Below are 19,033 nucleotides of genomic sequence, written 5' to 3' on the forward strand. Positions count from 1 at the left end.
TCTCGCCCGCTTCCTGATATCGAGGCTGAGCTTTCAGGTGCTCAGCATATCCGACGGATGTCCATGGACGATATTTCATCAGCTGCCGCAGAGCGCGACATCCGCACTTACGTATCGAGGAGCTGGAAGGGCTCCCGCGTTTTGGGGACAGAGAATTCGCAACCCTGGCTGAAAAAGCTGATGGACTTTTTGAGTGGGCGCGTCTCGCCTGCGGATACATTCAAAAGCCAATTATTGGATCATCACCAATCGCTTGCTTGCACACTTGATAGCGCGCCGCCCTAGGGTGGCCCACCCTCTCCGACTCAGAATATAATCTTATTGTTATTACAGTCACGAGCGAAAAAAAATCTCAAAGTTCCCTCTATCCTCATACCCGCACAGGGCTCCCCCAATCATTTCGTATCTCTCTATTATCTTACAGAAGCGCTGAATTTAGCGCTACAAAAGAAACGTACCATGCCACACTGCAATTGACCGTCATGCACTGCCGTTTTCGCCTGACAGAGATCATCTTGCGTTCAATGCTCGATTTGTTGACTCAGTTTTCGCCAGGTATCATTTAAAAAAAATCTAATTTATGTCCATTGAGGTATGATAGTTATTATTTGGGACTGGTGTCTGTAATCTTACCGTTTCCTAATACTGAAGGTCAACGCTCCGTCCTCAACCTCGCACTCACCTGTCGCGACCCAAGACTAAACGTCATTCACTCACACATGAGTGAAATCTAGTTTCTAATCAAGTCCCTGCGTAATGAACTGGTCCTGTCACCCAGTCCTTCCCCGGTTCACCCGACCAGTTCCGTCCATCAGTCCTCTGCACACGCATTGCTCCTAGCGAGTGCACCCAAAGACGCCCCGCTCTTTTCAAAGCTGCGCTCTCTCTTATGGTACGACTCTCGTGTTGCATCCATCCGCGCCCTCAACCTCCTCCTGCCCACCGTCGATACCCGCCCTGAACATCTCAGACACTCCATTTCGCAAGGCCATTTTCTAAAGCTCTGTACTGCCTCGGCACGCCTCAAAGCTCTTGAGTTCGTAGACGGGGTTGACACCTTGGAATTAGTGTCATTCTTGCTCAGTTATCCTGAGGGTTTCACCAGATCCTTCGGTGGCGATATCTCAAACGGCTTGCTCGAAGCTATCGCTCTATGGCCACGCCTCCGATACCTCACCCTCCACATAGGATTCAAAAGCACGCCTCTCCATGCACCCCAGGCTTTTCAGGCACTCACCGACCTGCATATATCATGCGATAATCTCACAACTTTGCTGCGTTCTATCCCCAGGACGGATTCCGATACCCCAAGATGCCCAAACCTCAAAATAGTTTACATTATCGCACACAGATGCAGCCCTACCAGCATCTGGTCCGAACTCCTCACTATCCTCACACGCACCAAGCTAGAGCACATCTCGATCATCGAGAACTGTGACTATGAGGATGTGCCCTGCCACACAAGGCCATCGTCCTTTGAGCTCCGCCCCTTCCTCGCCCGCCCTACCGCTCTCGCAGACCTCAAAACTCCCCCACCCACAACATCTCACTGACGCTGATGTCCACATGCTCGCTCGCGCATGGCCCACACCTATTTTGGCCTTGGGTTATCCACCGAGTTATCCACGTGGATAACTGGGTGGATATCTACATCGGTGGATAACCAGGTGGATTTCCACGGAACACTACGAAGAAGTACAGTCAGCATTCGACCGGGGTGTACGCTTTGAGGGATTGGCTAAGTTGACCTCATTGGAATCGGAATGTACGGGAGATGAAGCAAGTAACGGGTATGTGCAGGTCTTCGTTAGAGCAATACCTGCGATTGTGGGCGACAAGGTACGTGCAAATATTTGCATGGTGTTGCGGGCTCATTATCCTGTGGTATAGTTACTCATGAACGACGAGCTGCGAGATCTTGTCAAAGGCTACCTGGGAACTCTCGAAAGCGAGGGATCATCCCCTCCTAACCTATCGCAGCAAAAAGATGCCGATAACACCAAGGACGACGAGTCGCGGTGGCTCAAGGCTCTTCGCTGGTGTCCACAGGAGCTTCTGGATTGATCAACTCAAAAACGTGTCGAGGTATTGACGTCAAGGTGCTCTCGATACACTTTTACTCATTACTTGATCACTCAGGCGCGGTCATGTTCAACGATCCACTATCACTGGAACAGTGTGAACGCCTTGTGAGACATCTTGCTGCGACTGCGTTTTCATTTCAATGCGCCCATGGAAGGCTAGTAGTATCTTTGATTGTCTTCGAATCACGTGTATTCATTTCTGCCCCTCTCCTAGACCTTCCCTCGTTCCTTTGACCCATGTAAGTATCAAGAGCGGCAGGCGATCCACACCGGTATTGGCTTGGACAAGGCTTAGCTGACTCGCGGTAGGCTAAAGCATCATTATTGTGTTCGCTTTGGAGACCTTTATTGAGAGCCGGCCGTATCTTGAACACCTTCGTTACATACCTGATGTCTCAGACCACGATGAAGAGTCTAATGACTCTAATCAGGCCCCCCTGCAACGTAAACTCAAGAATCGTCACATCGCCATGATCAGGTGTGTTGACTGGTCTTCTTTCTCCTGGTGAATTCTCACCTCTGTCAAGTATTGGTGGTGTCATAGGCACTGGTCTTTTTGTTGGAACCGCAGACTCTCTGATGTATGGGGGCCCCGTCGGTCTGTTGCTCGGCTACATGTTCATGGGCACCATCGTCTATTGCGTCATGATCACTTTGGGAGAAATGGTATGCTTGCTGCACGTCTCAGGCGCAGATTGCTTTCCTGCCTATACCTGGTGGTCAAATGAAACTGGCCGAGCGCTTTGTTGACCCTGCATTCTCTTTTACCACGGGTTGGAATTACTGCTATAGCTGGATGATTACCTGTACATTCCATTCTTCCTCGTTCATTTTTCGCAATTACTGACCTCTTACTTTTTAGCACCTAGTACTTAGGTTTAATGCATCTTCTTAGCGTGTCCGCTGACATTGGTTATCGTCCCAGCCGAAATTTCTGCTGCTGCATTATTGATAAACTATTGGAATGATACTGTCAATGACTCAGTATGGGTTGTCATGTGTCTTGTCGTCGTTCTCACCATTAATATGCTCGGTGCTGGCGCTTACGGCGAGACGGAATTCATCTTCGCGTGTGTACCGAGTACTATATCCCGATCTCGTATTCTGAGATTACTACAGATCCATCACAATCACCGGTCTTATTATTCTCGGTATAGTCGTCGATTTGGGAGGTAGCCCAACCCATGACCGTATTGGATTCCGCTACTGGAAAAATCCCGGACCATTCGTTCGGTATAATGGCATCGAAGGTGCCAAAGGACGATTCCTTGGCTGGTGCGCTGTTTTGACGCAGGCCGCTTTCTCGTTCATTGGAACTGAGATTGTTGCTGTACGTTGTATTCTAGGCCTATCAATCTATTGATCACTAATATCACCTAGATTGCTGCTGGAGAAGCAAAGAATCCTCGTCGTACCTTGCCCAAAGCCATCCGTCGAGTATATATCTGTATATTGGTTTTTTACATCGCTGGCACACTCGTCATTGGTCTGCTTGTGCCATCCAACAACCCATTACTCAAATTGACCGGTAGCACTGCCCGGTCTCCATTCGTCATCGCTATCGAATTAGCCGGAATTCAATATCTTCCTTCAGTAAGCCGCACATGTCTCTCCTTTTTTACATCGAAATTTCTCATCGCTATTCGAACCAGATTGTCAATGCTTGTTTGTTGACCTCGGCATGGTCCGCCTCATCTAGTGACTTGTACACTGCGTCTCGTGCAATTTGTACGTATACTTATCTGGCAGCCAACTCATTGAAATTAATGCACTTCGTAGACGGTCTTGCAGCCTCAAGAAATGCTCCGAAGGTCTTCCTCAAAACTACACGCAACGGGTTGCCTTACGTTACTGGCCTCTTCTGCGCCACTTTTTCCCTTCTTGCCTTCATGGCTGTGTCAACAAGTGCGGGCTCAGTGTTCGTTTGGTTTTCCAACATGACAGCCGTCGCTGGCCTTATATCGTGGTTTGGTATTTCGATGACATATCTCCGCTTCTACAAGGGCATGCAGGTCCAAGGCATCGACCGCAAGACGCTCCCTTATTACACAAATCTCCAGCCATACGCAGCGTGGTGGGCAGTCGTTTTAACGATCACCATCTGTTTTGTATGTTAACTTTTCATATCCGCTAATACTGCTTAGACTGACTATTCCTATACTCTCTAGTTCAGCGGATGGACCGTCTTTCTCTGGAGTACTGTAACCTTCGTCACCAACTACATCCTTTTTATTACCTGGCCAATCCTGTATGTTGGCGCTCGCTTCTACTATGGTGTCAAGTACAGTTTGGACAGGCAGGGAGTATGACGAACAGCGATAGCGAGACTGCAGATGCCAGGAACAAGGCTATGCGCGAGGCAGGCTTCATTGTGCCCGCCACCTTCGATCGGGTCCCAATGCCGTTTCTGCAATGTCAAAAGCTATGGCAGGGTTAGAACAATAGGATTGCTGCATCGAAGTGCTAGGGTAATGAACGGTAAAAAGTATATATCACACAAAAGAATGCATAGTGGTATTGTTCGCCCATCCATTGTGATCCCTAAGCCAGGCCGCAAATTCTCTATCGGTCTGGAACACCAGGGAAGCCCTTGCCCCCCTGTAGTTGAGATTAAAATGAGTAACCTCGCTGGACCTGAAGAGGGCGATATCACCAGACCGTAACTCAAGGACGAGCCCGTTTTCCAGCAAGCACAGGGCTCCGCCTTCAAACTGACCAATAGGTATGACCAGGCACAAATGTCGATCAGAGCTATCACGATGGGCTTTGGTACAGACATTGATGTTGATTACCAGAGATATGAAAGGGATAGTGGGTGACGTGCAATTGCCTGGTAAGGTGGCTGCAACCTCCATGAGCATTTCAAATTCATCCGTTAAGTAAGTTTCCATCTTACAGAGATAGTGTCAGGGTATTGGTTGCGCTCAAGTGTAAACCGCTTACCAGAGTTCGGACCCACTCAAACAGTTGAGCGTATACCCTTGTCAAGGTCTCATAAATCTGTTGGTGTTGCTGAAGATCCTTAGAAACATAAGGTATCATCTGGCTGTAGTTGGTGCGCATGCCCTCCTTCTCAAGCAACCAGGGCTGGACATGGGAGGGGGCGTCATGACCCTGATACATCATTGATCATCATCAGCTGTCAATAATATTGGGGGGATCGAGGAAGCTTACAGAAGTGCAGTGCCTATTGTACCATGACAGGTGCATGGCCTGAAATGGTTGGCCGCCAGGTAAACTTGAGTCGTTCCCTTGCAGTAAGTCAGGATTTCCCAGAGCGGCCAGCAGGTTCACATCGAGCAAGGATCTGATATGATGGGGAAGCCCTGTTGACACAAATGCCATCAACGACCCATCCGCATTCCTTAGCTCTAAGTGATGGCTGAATATCTCGTGTCAATGAGGGAAGGCTTGAGACAGCGGTTACACACTTGGGAATAATTGACATTGGGATACGCAAGTATGCGTCAGGTGATTTCTTGACACCTCCGCAGTACATCTGTGCAAGCTGTATAGATTGAGAATACCGAAACACTGCAACCTGAGCAGAACCGTACACACCTTCCCGCGCAAGTCGTTGATGCTTGCCGCCTTCTCACCTGACTCAGCATATGACCTTTCTTTCACAGTCCATTCGGCATTGAGAGCTTTATCTCGAGGTGCCTTTAAGCGCTTATTGGAGGGAGATTGTGGATTATATGATGTATGAATGATGATGTGTTCAATTTCGTCAATTTCGTCCTCTGCAATGTCAGACAAGCTCTGCAGTGGAACTCTGCATACATCCGCTAGTACCGGGGTGGAGCAGGTAGCCCAAACACTCTGACTGCGTGGGAGTGGTATAAAAGAACTTAAGCAATAATTGTATTAGTTGATACCTGCTATACCACAATATCAAAGACGCACTTTAGTATAATGGTGTCGAAGAAGCGGTCTGAAACTTCAAGATTCGTGCAGTCAATGTGCCTGCGGACCGCAAATTTCTCAATCATTGCGCTATGGAACATGGAGTTCATGCTGAGCGGGAATGTGTGACACATGAGTGCGATGGTGGGTGCAATGTATTCTGTAACAAGTTTCCTTTGAGGAGAGCCTGCATGCGTGATGGTGTCACTGAACATCCCATGCTGAAGAACTGTGGCAGCTTACCTTCTGGAGGCGAACGCAGCATGTTTGCCAACTGCAAATGAACAGTGCCAACCATGGTTGCAACGGAAACCCGGAGGCCAAGTCCAGCGATAAGCACCAGCGCATAGATGGAACCGCCACTAGCTATGGCAATGAACTTGCTGCCCGTGGCATGCCAGTTCACAAATGTGCGGTATGTGATGTTGGTAGTTGCGGGACAAGTCTGGAGTTCATTATCGTATATCTCTTTTACTGACCATCCAGTCTTGAGCCGCATGCTGTGAAAGATGCCCTATCAATAACAGTGAAGCGAATAAAGCGGGAGATGTACATTTGACATTTGCAGACTAGGGCCATGCAGTTGACCATGAGCAGGAAGCTGATTCGAATGTCCTTACTTGCCACCCCTCTACATCTGACAGCAACAGATGTTAGTGATTCATCTTCCACATGCGGGGTCTGCACATGATGGGCAATATCCCTCAACCAGGTAAGCGGTTTGTGGACTGTTGACAGAGAGTGAGCCGAAGCCAGTTCCGCAATAATTGTGGTGGCTTGTTCACTATATGGAATCATGGGGCCAGAAGCCCGCATTCGCCAAGTGCCTTGTCCAGTTCCCTCCTCCCCCCCCTCCTCCTCTTCCTCCTCTTCTTCTTCAGGGTACAGAATATCATGCTCAGATGCACTGGCAGGTGCACCGTTAGCACGTATACGCAAAGGGCGGGCTCCTCGAGGACAATTGTCCTGGTTTGCTCTAAGCGGGGGATTGAAACCAGGTTCGGGAGGTTCGGAAGGTTCCTCAGGAGTTTGCAACCTTGATTTAAGGCGTTTTGCGGGAGGAGAATCATTATCATCCGAACCCTCGTCATCGCTTGTTCTACGGCGAACAGCTGATGTGGGGTTGTAAACTTCAGGAATGGGAGATGGCTCCGGGGTTGGAAGCACATGTCTTGGATCTCGAGCCTGCAAAACCATATATCGATGGAGGCGATGCAGTTCACCGGAGAGAGGTATGTTGTCTTCCAACAGCCTTAAAAGATTGTTGGCCTCAGTGGGACTGAGAACAATAGCCAGATTGCAATGAAAAGGCGATGTCATGATGAACACGTCCTGTAATTGTAGTGTGATATTAAAGGTGGACAAAACTGTGACACTGTGATGCTCGAACTGTGACACTAGAACTAGTCTAGGGTTCGGAGTGCAGCGGCCTGCACTCCGAACCCTAAACTAGGATCATCTAAACTAGGATCATACAAACTTGGTCACCCATTCCCATCCTTTCTGCTTCCTCTTCCTTCCTCCCATGTGCATCATCCATGATAGAGGTGAAGGTGTAAGTGGAACATGGTCTTGGGGGTGAATTGAGGATTTCACTGTTGTTCTGGTTCACTGATAGAGGTAAAGGATGACACAGGGACTTGGACTGCCAGATACTTTTGATATCACTTTGGTCACCCCCTTACAGACACCTCTTAGGTTGATTGTCACCTACAGAGGTTTTCACCTAAGAGGTGCTTTTCTGCTGGTCTGCCGGTGTTCTGTGGTCTTTCCCTGTTGTGCTTGGGGACCAAAGGCCATGGACCATACATGAACCAAAGACCATTGGGAATTATGTTATGGGAGTACCACAGGATGATTTGGACCACTTGAATTCTATATGATACAGGGGTGTCTGGGGTCCTCAAATGCCAATTTCTTTGGAAAATTCTCACTATATGTATTGCATCTATGCTCTGCACCCTCCATAAACCTAACAAATATTCTTATATATAATTGAACAATATATCTGGTGGGTATATGGAAAAAATGAAAGTCATTACTTTAATTGAACTTCTTAATGAAAGTTGTAGTATGTGTTAAGGCGAGTCTATATGTGATCATACCTTATCAAAATTTTGAAGGGAAGGTGAGATATGGCCATAACAAAAATTGTTGTCAGGCTTGTTTACAAAAAACAAAAGTCATTATCCTTGATGAAAGTTGTAGTCCTAGTGAGGGTAGGTCTATACCTGCACATATTTTGTCAATTTGCTATCATTTGGAAAAGATATAACCTTTGTGCAAAAACAATAAACAGGGAAGACCATTTCGCAATTTTGATTTTTTCCCAGGGAGTGAACCATCAGGAGAGGGTGGTCACACAGCACCACAAAGGCTTCACCTGCTGTCATGAGCTGCTGATACATTGTTCATAATGTTGAACTGATGCTGGGGACAGTATTTGCAACTACATATAGCTATAACTATGTAGATCCCCCTGATGAAATCTGATGTAATGATCCTGAAATTGCATAATCATGCTGTGTGGTAATGTCCCTGACTGTGGGGTGACTTATGAAACTATGGGGAATGACAAATTAAGGAGAAATTCCCACAGGTGCCTGAAATTTCGAAATCTGCTGTGTGGTAATGCCCCTGACTGTGAGGTGACTCATAAGAATGGCAAAAATAGACTATGTGTTCATAACATAATAATTTCCCATGGTCTGATGCTTTGATAAAATATGTAGTACTACTTGGGGTGGGAATGTATGTTGTATTATCTAAGCAATTGCATGTGATTTCAGCAAGTTATAAGCAATACAAAAAATTGTTGTCGGCTTGTCTTTTAGACCACAAGTGAGTTACTGTGGTCTTTAACCAAAGTGTGGTCTTTCCCATTAAGCATGCGTTCTTCCCTATTAGATGAATATTATGCCTATGGTCTTTCCCATTAAAAATGTGGTCTTCCCTATTAAATGAATATTGCACCTGTGGTCTTCCCTATTAAATGAATATCACACCTGTGGTCTTCCCTATTAGATGAATATTATGCCTATGGTCTTTCCCATTAAGCATGTGGTCTTCCCTGTTTATTGTTTTTGCACAAAGGTTATATCTTTTCCAAATGATAGCAAATTGACAAAATATGTGCAGGTATAGACCTACCCTCACTAGGACTACAACTTTCATCAAGGATAATGACTTTTGTTTTTTGTAAACAAGCCTGACAACAATTTTTGTTATGGCCATATCTCACCTTCCCTTCAAAATTTTGATAAGGTATGATCACATATAGACTCGCCTTAACACATACTACAACTTTCATTAAGAAGTTCAATTAAAGTAATGACTTTCATTTTTTCCATATACCCACCAGATATATTGTTCAATTATATATAAGAATATTTGTTAGGTTTATGGAGGGTGCAGAGCATAGATGCAATACATATAGTGAGAATTTTCCAAAGAAATTGGCATTTGAGGACCCCAGACACCCCTGTATCATATAGAATTCAAGTGGTCCAAATCATCCTGTGGTACTCCCATAACATAATTCCCAATGGTCTTTGGTTCATGTATGGTCCATGGCCTTTGGTCCCCAAGCACAACAGGGAAAGACCACAGAACACCGGCAGACCAGCAGAAAAGCACCTCTTAGGTGAAAACCTCTGTAGGTGACAATCAACCTAAGAGGTGTCTGTAAGGGGGTGACCAAAGTGTTGGGGTGACCAAAGTGTTGATATTGACGTTGTGTACTCCAAACATTGAGTCTACTAATCTACAATAGTTGATATATGTATAATCTGCAATGGCCTGGGTAGTCTGTATTTGCTCCTCATATTTCATGAGTTCTGTAGCATGCTTTGAAGCGGTGGCATCAGTGTCATTGTGATCTGGGATTGATTTGATCAAAATATATTCAATACCTGAAAGACAAACACTCTGAATGGATGATTCAAACAGTCTACTGCACCGGACTCATCCTCCACCAAGGAGCCAATCCATTGTCCATGACCTCGAATACCTGAAAAAACCAGATTGCAACTTAATTTCATCTAGCCAGAACAAATGTACTGAGTTAACTGCAGAGTGCAGTTTCCAGTGCTTCTGCAGCTCCCTACCCAGTGGAGGATTTGAGTGAAGGAGTTTACTGATGGTTGTAGACATTTGTGCGCTTTCATCATGAATGGCAGTCCACAGACAACAAACTTTGATGTTGAGGTGCTTAACCTCTTCATGCACACCATGAAGCTTGAAGAATTTGACCAGGGCTTCTCTATGCATCAGCTTGGTCCAGTCAAGTTCACGAGTGTCAGTGCATGAATATCGGAGAACATCAAATTCTCCTAGGAAGCTATACTCGGTGATATCCCTCCATGATAAGTGTGGTCGGAGGATTAAAGGCAGTAGCCTGTGCATTGTACTTGTTGATGGCATTCCGAATTGCATCCTAGTGTCTCTGTAACACCTTTCCTATTTGTTGTTGTAGCTTGCACCCTGCCAACAGTGATCAGCTTCCCTCAAACACAATATCATTTACTTACTCATCAATGAAAGTGAGAGCTTGGATAGCTCGAATAAGTGCATGACAACAAGATGTTCTAACTCATCAAGAGCTACACGATACTTCTGGAGCAATGACTTTGGATGTCGTTACCTACATGGATACCTAGAAGTCCGAGATTGTTTTGAAAGAACAATCTGCTGTATTCCTTATTTGCTCATAGGGGCTAAAGGCTCTGGGCTCAAGATCTCAAGCTTGTGAATAAATATATCCCATCAGCTGGACCTTTCCACAGGTGGGTCATGAGTTCGGATGGCAGATTGCTTTGCCTACACCATGCTAGGAAGGTATATCGTGCATGGACCATTTACTCCCACTCGACAGGCTTAAAAGGGAGCTTCCTACATAGAACTAGAAGTACAAGCAGTCGGAGCAGTGGTAGCCCCCTGACGAGAGCTTTCGCAGGCTCGAAACTGCTGCCCTACTGCTTTACTAGCTTCTCGATGCCCTACCTACCAGCGCTTTATCTTAGGAGACAGTGGTCTGCAGCACTGGGTGCTGGAAGTGGTCTGCCTAGTACACTAATTCAAAGTCAATATTCTTTGCCCTCGCTGTGCTTCAGGCCGAGAATTGCCACTTCATCCCTGTACTTGTTATATTCATCGCCTCCGATTGTCCACTACTCTTCAATTCTAAGCCGACCCTCAATATGGGCAGTGAAAGTTTCAGTGTGCTATTAATTTGGTGTAAGTCACCAACAGGGATACACGTCAGCACCTGATTGGCAGCTTCTTAGGCCTTCTCCCATTCTAACCTAAAATTTATGAATCTAGTAAAGGAGGAAGAATATGCGATGACTACTAGAGTCAAACTCACCGCTGTTCAGCCAGATCATCAAGAACCTTGACATAGCGAATTTGAAGTCTGTCATTGAGAGGCTGCTCTTTCAGAGATTTGAGGTAGGATCTTTCATCAGTATGGAACTGAGCAAAGTCAGCATCAGTCAGGTTGAGAGCTTGTTTAACAGCCGACACTTCAGTGGAGACTTCATGTATGAGAGTTAGCGCTTCTCTGTAATGATTTCGTAAAAGGATGCCTATCAACACTATTAGTTGACCAAATGTTTGGCAGTGTGTGAAATGAGATGTACTTAACGCTGCATATTTATCCTGGTCCCAGAAGGTGAAATGCTCCTCGATTATTTGATGGAGATGAAATGGAGACACATGTCTGGTGCTCCATGCAAGATTGTTTGAAGATGAAAATATATGTTCACATCCCTCACCCTTGGTCGGTCCGGTCCCTTCAATGTACATAGGGTGCCAATCTAGTTGGCACATTCAGTTATGAGCATGACCGTGAAATGTGCCAACCATCATGCGCAAATTGAGGTTTGGGGCAAGGGGACCAACACTGCTGTTAGCTAGAGTCTTTGTGAACATACACCCAATATTGTAAGCACATCCACCATTCGTACCAAAATGGATAGCAACTGGTTTATCAAAGCTAAGGGGTATTTTGCACTAAGGTTAAATTTAGCATAATGCATGGATAACGAAACTGGAACCTACAGTTCACCACTCTGCACCATATCGCAAGCAAGAAGTACAAACCAATGCCAACATGCTGCAATGAAGATGCCAGACTCATCAAAAACAGAAAACATTTTCTTGCGCTGCTCGGGCCCAGCATTTCGCCACTGCTGTGTGCAATTGAAAGTACCCTCAGACTCCACTGTCTCAGTTACTGAATCTTCCCAGTCATCTTGTAGATCTGAGTTTGATTGGCTCAGCTACTTGAGTTAGCTTACCATTGCTACACATATGAATAATACATACTGCCGATCTTCAACCTTCATCCTTGAATATATCAACACTTGTGCGATCAACCCAGTAGTCAGAACAAGGCTTTCGAGAATCTTGCAGTGGAGTAACACCATATGTTGAAGATGCCCATCTTTTGAGGCTGTTGTTGCCATCAATAGAGACAAGCCACTGAAGTGCTAGCGGAGGCTCATCTTTGAGTTTGTAAGTACAACATGGACATCCATTGAGTAGACGCCAATTGGGCGTGTTGCGATGGAGTGCTTCATTCAAGTGGTGGTCAACGTGATGCAAAATTTCAAGATAAATGTTGTATGCATTGGAGAACTGAGAATTTAGGTATGGTCGATATGGCATCTATAATACAAATATTGGTTCGGATGTAAATAATGACACATACAAGCGCATACATTATGAAGATGGCATAGCGCCTTGCATTGTGCCTCAATACTGAATTAAGGACAAGTTCGGTGGCATTGACAATAGTTTGCAAGGGTACAAATCGAAATTGCAATCATCAGATATAGAGGGGAGCACCCCAGGTAACCATGGTAGATGAGCATCTTGTTGGGATAGCAATGGCATGGTTGAGGTTCCAATGACATCCATTGATGACCTGCAGAAGGTCAGGTGAGCATACCAGAATAAACAAATACATACCAAACAAATCAACGAGGTCAATACCAGTCAGTGACAGCCAATCACTACCCTCAACAGCTGGGGCAGCATCTGCAATGCTTGGCATTCCATCACTACAATTGCATAAACAGTAGTCCAGATAGGAATCAACCAATCAGTTGATTTGGTTGTGCCATTGCTCAGTTTGAAGTTCGATGTGATCATGCCTTGTGCGAGGATCAACATAGCGACTGAAAATGAAAATGAGAAGTAAAATTGATTGCCTACTGACAATACTCACACATGTGATAAGGAAGCAACTTGCATTGATAGACCTTCAAAAGCTTCATACTCACCAGAGACAGGACTGTTGAATGATACTAAGTCAGTAGATAGGTAGGTATAGGCCCTAGAGTAGCGACATACCAATAGTGCTGATATAACTCTCAGTGTAGGTGTCGTCTGCGAAGCGGGAGAGGAGAAAGGACTGTTGAACAATACAAAGTCAGTAGATAGCTAGATATAGGCTTCACAGTAGCGACGTACCTTGCCAGCACCAGGTTTGAAGGATGGTTCAACAACGGTGAGCTCCAGGTTGAGGAATGGGCGTTGAAGGGAGACAAGTCCACAAATGATGGTAAGCCCATCAAGGGCAATGTCCGGGACCAAGCCTACATATCAGTGGAGAGCTCTGACTGCCTCGAGATCACAGACAACGATGAGGGAGGGGAGGGGAAAACCATGAGAACAGTTCATATAATGGAGCAGAAGGATTAGTGACGAAACCGGCACAGAACAGAACTTTCCCGCACCTTATGCATAGATATACCTAAGGACGTGCAGGGTTTGGGGCAAGGTTTATGGCTGGCATTGGCATTTGAGGAGACTGATGGTTGGTCTTCATGACCTCTGGTGCGCTTGCCAAAGCTTTTGGCACCGGTCGATCATCAAACCGGTCAGTGTCTTCAGCATTTGTGCGGCCATGCAGGTGTTGTTCAACTGCAGGCAGAGATGCCCCTGCTTTGGTCTTGTCAGATTTGTCCTCAGTTGAACTGATGTAGGGTCGCTTGGTGGAACTCAGCTACCCTTTGGGAATTGAGGTTAGTGACAATGTTGTGGTTGCCAATGGCTTTCTTGTCGGCCTTGCACTGGTACTCACATCATCAGCATCGCCATAAGATTCATCCTTGGCAACAGGAGAACGCATTCAGCCCTTTTCATCCATCCAGGCTTTGAATTTGAAGGTTGGTCCAACCTGGGTTTCCTGTCGGTCCCACCAAAAGTCCAAGATTGCATTGGCATCAGTGTGGAGCATTTTGGATGGCTCCAAGATCTTGGTATCATCAGGTAGGTATATGCTGGAGATAAATTTGAACTGCCCCTTCATGATGTTGCTCCAGGGCACTGGGACCTTGGGCTTTCCACAATATGTTCCTGTTCCAGCCAGCATCAGATGATGAAATGGGTATTGGTCATCTGGCTTACTGTAATGAATGGTAAGGAATGACCAAATTATTGCCTTCTTGGTCTCGAGGAATAAATCTTCCATCTCAGGCAACATTGGTGAACCGAACAGTCCAGCTCAAATTTATGGTATGGTTTTGGGACCCGCCAAGTGCCTCTGAGCAGTGTGGTGTCCTGGTCTTGATCTTGGCCTTGGAGACATGGATTGAATACAAGTCCTTCTGAAAGGACTGGAGAGACTCACCAAATGCATCACCAATGAAATCTTCCCATACTGGTAGGATGGCCTGCTAGTCCTTGCCTTTCATGAAGCTGGATCCCTTACTAAGCTGCTCATTGAAGTCAAACCTGCAACAAACAAAGTTAGCACAATGACCAACAAACCAACCAACCAACCAACCAACCAACCAACCAACCAACCAACGAGTGACTGGAAGAACTCACCCAGATGTAAGCAGCCCCCCCTTCTCATCCTTCCAGGAACCCAAAACAAAGACTCTCATACCGGCCTGAGTAAACATTTCTTTGGCAAAGTTCTTGACCATTTTTTCACCCTTCTTCCTAGCTGTCTTGGCCTGGACAGCAGCATTGGGGGCTTGATTTGTCCACTTATCAGCCTTTGCCTCAGCTTCCTGCAACTCCTTTTTGTCCAGCTGGTACATGATTGCTGTCATGGTCGGCTGATACCTCCTCAGTACTTCCTTGTGAGCAGGCTTCTCTCCAGTCTCTTCCTCAATTTCTTCCTGAATTTGCTGAAGAATCTTGGCCTTGCACTCTTCCTCAATGACTCACCGTGCCGTCCATTTCTCTTTTGGCTTGGTGGGTGCTTTGGAATCGGTCTGGACCTTCTTGTGATTGTGGAACCACTGTCGGTATCTCTGTCAAGGGTGACTGAAATGCAGCATGACTCGGTATCAAAGACTAAACACTTACATATTTCCTTTCCTTCAACAGCTCTTTGTCCATCTTTGGAGCCAAGACCTTGGCCTCCCTGGCGGCTGCTTTGAATATCAGTTGTTGTTCCTTCCCACTTGCCTTCTCCCAATCCTCAATATGGACTGCAGAGTGGTGGTCTCTCGGTCATTCAACTGAGGCTGAACACCTGTGCTCATCTTTGTCCGAGTCATGTCACAGCAGGTATGTAGGAGGAAAGGACCTGAAAAAAGGAGACCATTGATATGGTGGATGGAATGAATCAAAAAAATGCAGATGTGTCATGTGAGTAATAAGTGACATACCCAATGTCATAAGTGCACGTAAGGGTTAGATTGTGCCGACAATAGATGAGTCTGAGTCAGACATGAGCATCTCTCAAGGATATAGGATATGAGTGGCTAATATCAGAGATAAGAGGTGTGCTGGCATTCCTTGCCAAAGGTCATGTGAGTAGGTCACCTGACACATAAATTGAATTCTCATTGCGAATTTCTTTTTGAATTCAATGTCCAAACAGACTCCAGAGCCTTAACAAGTTGTTAACAAACATGTGACCCAAAATTCAAAATTTTCTCTGAGCCTCTTCTCTACCAGTTGGCCCACTCGGTGTCTGCATCCTCCAAGTCACTAGTGCTGTCAGTACTACAGCCATCATTCTCTAGAGCCTGGTCAGGTACACTCTCACATTCATCTGACAAGATCCTTGTCACAATTGGTGCATGGATATCCACTTCGGCCTCAACCTCGAAGGCTGAATCTTGAGCTTGCACAGATGCAACTACCTCATCCAGCCAAGTGTATTCTTCATCAAGCACCTCTTCCTCTCCATCAGCGGTGTCCACGGATAAAGAGCTCCCTATTGATCCATGCTTTTCTGTCCGGTCCACAGGGGACTTAGTAGGTGCAGAAATTAAAGACTTGATGTCACAGAATGCAACATCAGGTCACCGTCTTTCTGCGATTTTCTGTGTATGGTTGGTTCCAGCTTGAATTAGCTCAACACAAGACTAACCTCAGGATCATACATGTGCCACTGCCGAAATTGTGTCATATCAATGAGGGTGCGGACTTGTTGACGATTTCTTGCAGGCGTGTTCATCTTTGTGAACACAGACATGGTACATTTTTCTGCCGTCCAGTGACTGTTGTTGATGTTGCACAGGAATGCAAGAGTTTCATGCTGGCAATCCTGGAATAACCCCTCTGCAGCATTGCGAAGGCACTGTGTCTCCCGTGAGGAGAGATAGGTGCCCTGGGCACGGTCATGGTATGCCATCAACAGCATGGAGACAAAATATGTCTGCTCAAAGGTATGCTTCTATACTGCGTCCTAGCCTGCATAGATAATATCAAGCATCATATTTAGATTAGTATCACTTAACCATTCCCTGCATGCAAAGTTTGCGAAAGTTGGAAAAATGATATTGCAATACTTTTCACTTGCTCTCGCTGTTTTCTTAATACAAATCATTGTGAGTTTCCTTGGCCCCATCTTCTCTATATCTTTTATATCGTCCACAGGGGCTGGAGACAAAGAATACTTCAACCCTACCTTTCTTTATGGAACTCATATATCACCCACTCAACACATTTAGTGCTGCTGCGGTCTGGTTTGATCTGGTTCATAGAGGGTTGAGCAAGAACTGAGAACTGAACCTAGGTCTGGTTCTACTAGACTCGCCGAACCTCGAACTGGACCTTTGTGAATGGTTCAAAACGGTCAGGTTCGTTTTTTTTCAGTTCGAACGTGAACCAAACCCAATTTTTTTACAGCTACCAGAAAAAACATAGACAGAGTATTTGTACGAATAGCTACATGTCCAACAAAGCTGCATGTCCCTCAGCCTCTACTGCTGCAGAAAGGTGCCCATTCCTATATGCTCCCTTCAACACCTGTTACACCATGAATGTGGAGGTCGCGAGTGCATTGTGTCACACAGTGGAAGTGATTCCTCCACTTGAGAATGCCTGCTCGGAGAGAACGGAGCTGCCTTGAATAGGTAGATAGTCTTGTGCGATGCATGCAAGTGTAGGGTACTGTAGCGAGTGAAGCTAATAAATAGAAGTTGAAAATGGCCTTTATTACTGATAGATATATCATATCAGTGATCAGTTGAGAGAAAGAAGACATAAACTTACCGACAAATGTGCGTGCGTAGTGTAGAGATACCTCTGTGAAAGGTTGTATTTGCTTTCAAGTTCACCAGCATCCCCACCGAACATCAGCAAGTAACCACATGTAGTACTAAATACGTACTTGCAAGGTTTGTATACCCAATGTTTGCTGTCGCAAGTGAAGATGGTGCGAACATCAGCGGTACGCTCAGTCTTTGACAATGCGGCTCGGAGAGTGGTGTCTAGAAGATCTTCAGGTTTGTCCTCAGGTTTATCTGGTGCATCTTCATCTTCGGCCTCATCTGATTGACCAGCACCAGGAGCACCAAGATCAGTATCAATATCCGTGTCGGCACCAGCCAATTCATTGTCAGATAATGGAGCTGAGAGCTGTAACACAACCTTTTTCCTAACTAGCTGCTCAGTTGCACTAGATAACGCGCACTTGCGGCTTGTTGAAGAACAAGCATTGTCGGCATCACAGAGGCAAGCAGAAGGTTTGGAGGTGCAAATAGAGCATCGAGAACCTGCAGTAAGTGGCGCCGGTTTGCGCCCAGTCTGCAGTAGCACAGAGAAGGTGTCTAAGCCTGTGGGAGTAGTACTAGTAGATGAGGCTGGCTGGGCAGAGGAGGGAGCGCTAAGTGGGACAGTATCGTCAGGATCGTTGTAAAAGACCATATCCTTGGCATCCTTAAGAGAGCCGTCCACATTGAGGGCACACTGTGCATCAGATTCAGACATTGTATGAGTAGTCGAAATATCACTCACAGGTAGTGATGTTCTGGCCTGGCTTGGCCTAAAAGTCACGGCTTTGGCCTGGCTTCAGACGGCTTTGGCTTTGAAGAACTGCAGGCCAGGCCAAAGCCATCAATGGCGGCTTGGCTTTGGCCTGGCTCGGCCTGAGCCGCAGCCCAATACAAGTAAACAAGAACATAATGGGTAGCAATGAGTAGTGGCAGGTAGCGGGAACATGAAGCACGAGACTTTCAAGGGATCAGCAATGTGTTTGGTCAGCAAGGCCCGAGTTCGTCAGAAGATCAACACACTCACTTTCTGTCAAGGGATCAGCAATTCGTTTGGTCAGCGAGGCCTGAGCACAGAGGATCAATACACTCACATCCTGTCAAGGGATCTGCGACACATTCAGTCAGCGAGGCTTGAGCTCAACAGAGATCATACGCCAATATGCACGAACACTATGTGCTGGTCCAGGGGCATGTCCTTGTCATGAGTCAATGAGTGGACCACTTGGTACAGCACTTGGGCAGCTCCTTTGGGATTCATTTTGCCATCCCCGCACAACTTTCTGTAGAATGCCTCGACTAAGCGCTGGACAGTACTATTGTTGACCACCCATAATGTTCCAACGACACTCTTAACCCCAGCGAATTGCAGGCCAGCCGCAAGGTGTATCACTTCGTCGGGCGTCTTAAAGTCACCGACTGCAGTTTCACAGGCAGAAAGAAATGCAAATTGATGGCGAGAGAGATCCATTTGGGCGATATCAAGGGGTGAAAGTGGTTGGTTGCGCATGAGAAAGGCTGGCTCAAAGGAGGATCAACATGTTACGGTCATCCATCATAGTCGTTCAAGTCCCG

General features: G+C 46.1%; 7 protein-coding genes across 7 annotated transcripts; 2 read left to right on the top strand and 5 right to left on the bottom strand.

Annotated features, from left to right (window-relative positions):
• Positions 1–1,580: 1,580 nt before the first annotated feature.
• Positions 1,581–2,064, top strand: DFJ58DRAFT_733805 (uncharacterized protein; the record flags this gene model as incomplete). Its single annotated transcript, XM_041386347.1, has 3 exons — positions 1,581–1,667; positions 1,702–1,839; positions 1,891–2,064. 3 exons carry the CDS (start codon positions 1,581–1,583, stop codon positions 2,062–2,064), a joined length of 399 nt encoding a protein of 132 aa, XP_041238126.1.
• Positions 2,065–2,224: 160 nt separating this feature from the next.
• On the top strand, positions 2,225–4,393 carry DFJ58DRAFT_908177 (amino acid permease; the record flags this gene model as incomplete). Its single annotated transcript, XM_041395095.1, has 11 exons — positions 2,225–2,323; positions 2,516–2,562; positions 2,612–2,750; positions 2,779–2,890; positions 2,947–2,952; positions 3,010–3,154; positions 3,204–3,414; positions 3,465–3,677; positions 3,737–3,812; positions 3,864–4,192; positions 4,253–4,393. 11 exons carry the CDS (start codon positions 2,225–2,227, stop codon positions 4,391–4,393), a joined length of 1,518 nt encoding a protein of 505 aa, XP_041238127.1.
• Positions 4,394–4,843: 450 nt separating this feature from the next.
• Positions 4,844–6,641, bottom strand: DFJ58DRAFT_619939 (uncharacterized protein; the record flags this gene model as incomplete). Its single annotated transcript, XM_041381025.1, has 8 exons — positions 4,844–4,975; positions 5,028–5,198; positions 5,259–5,466; positions 5,516–5,592; positions 5,646–5,934; positions 5,991–6,177; positions 6,234–6,490; positions 6,544–6,641. Coding segments are annotated over 8 exons (1,419 nt in total), but the record flags the coding sequence as incomplete, so codon positions are not given.
• A 4,630-nt stretch (positions 6,642–11,271) lies between these two features.
• Positions 11,272–14,481, bottom strand: DFJ58DRAFT_733808 (uncharacterized protein; the record flags this gene model as incomplete). Its single annotated transcript, XM_041386348.1, has 11 exons — positions 11,272–11,293; positions 11,356–11,575; positions 12,963–13,054; positions 13,093–13,171; positions 13,222–13,287; positions 13,347–13,407; positions 13,467–13,591; positions 13,758–14,001; positions 14,080–14,106; positions 14,176–14,354; positions 14,406–14,481. 11 exons carry the CDS (start codon positions 14,479–14,481, stop codon positions 11,272–11,274), a joined length of 1,191 nt encoding a protein of 396 aa, XP_041238129.1.
• Positions 14,482–14,674: 193 nt separating this feature from the next.
• DFJ58DRAFT_733809 (uncharacterized protein) lies at positions 14,675–16,605 on the bottom strand (the record flags this gene model as incomplete). The annotated part of the gene is made up of 6 exons (XM_041386349.1): positions 14,675–14,732; positions 14,829–15,127; positions 15,177–15,275; positions 15,318–15,382; positions 16,006–16,237; positions 16,333–16,605. The coding sequence occupies 6 exons, from the start codon at positions 16,603–16,605 to the stop codon at positions 14,675–14,677; spliced, it is 1,026 nt and encodes a 341-aa protein (XP_041238130.1).
• A 527-nt stretch (positions 16,606–17,132) lies between these two features.
• Positions 17,133–18,176, bottom strand: DFJ58DRAFT_733810 (uncharacterized protein; the record flags this gene model as incomplete). Its single annotated transcript, XM_041386350.1, has 4 exons — positions 17,133–17,213; positions 17,259–17,372; positions 17,460–17,511; positions 17,578–18,176. The coding sequence occupies 4 exons, from the start codon at positions 18,174–18,176 to the stop codon at positions 17,133–17,135; spliced, it is 846 nt and encodes a 281-aa protein (XP_041238131.1).
• Positions 18,177–18,608: 432 nt separating this feature from the next.
• Positions 18,609–18,968, bottom strand: DFJ58DRAFT_733811 (CHAT domain-containing protein; the record flags this gene model as incomplete). Its single annotated transcript, XM_041386351.1, has 1 exon — positions 18,609–18,968. One exon carries the CDS (start codon positions 18,966–18,968, stop codon positions 18,609–18,611), a length of 360 nt encoding a protein of 119 aa, XP_041238132.1.
• Between the last annotated feature and the right edge of the window lie 65 nt (positions 18,969–19,033).

Source organism: Suillus subalutaceus (assembly GCF_016647625.1).
Source record: "Suillus subalutaceus strain FC151 chromosome Unknown DFJ58scaffold_158, whole genome shotgun sequence".
Lineage (NCBI taxonomy): Eukaryota > Fungi > Basidiomycota > Agaricomycetes > Boletales > Suillaceae > Suillus > Suillus subalutaceus.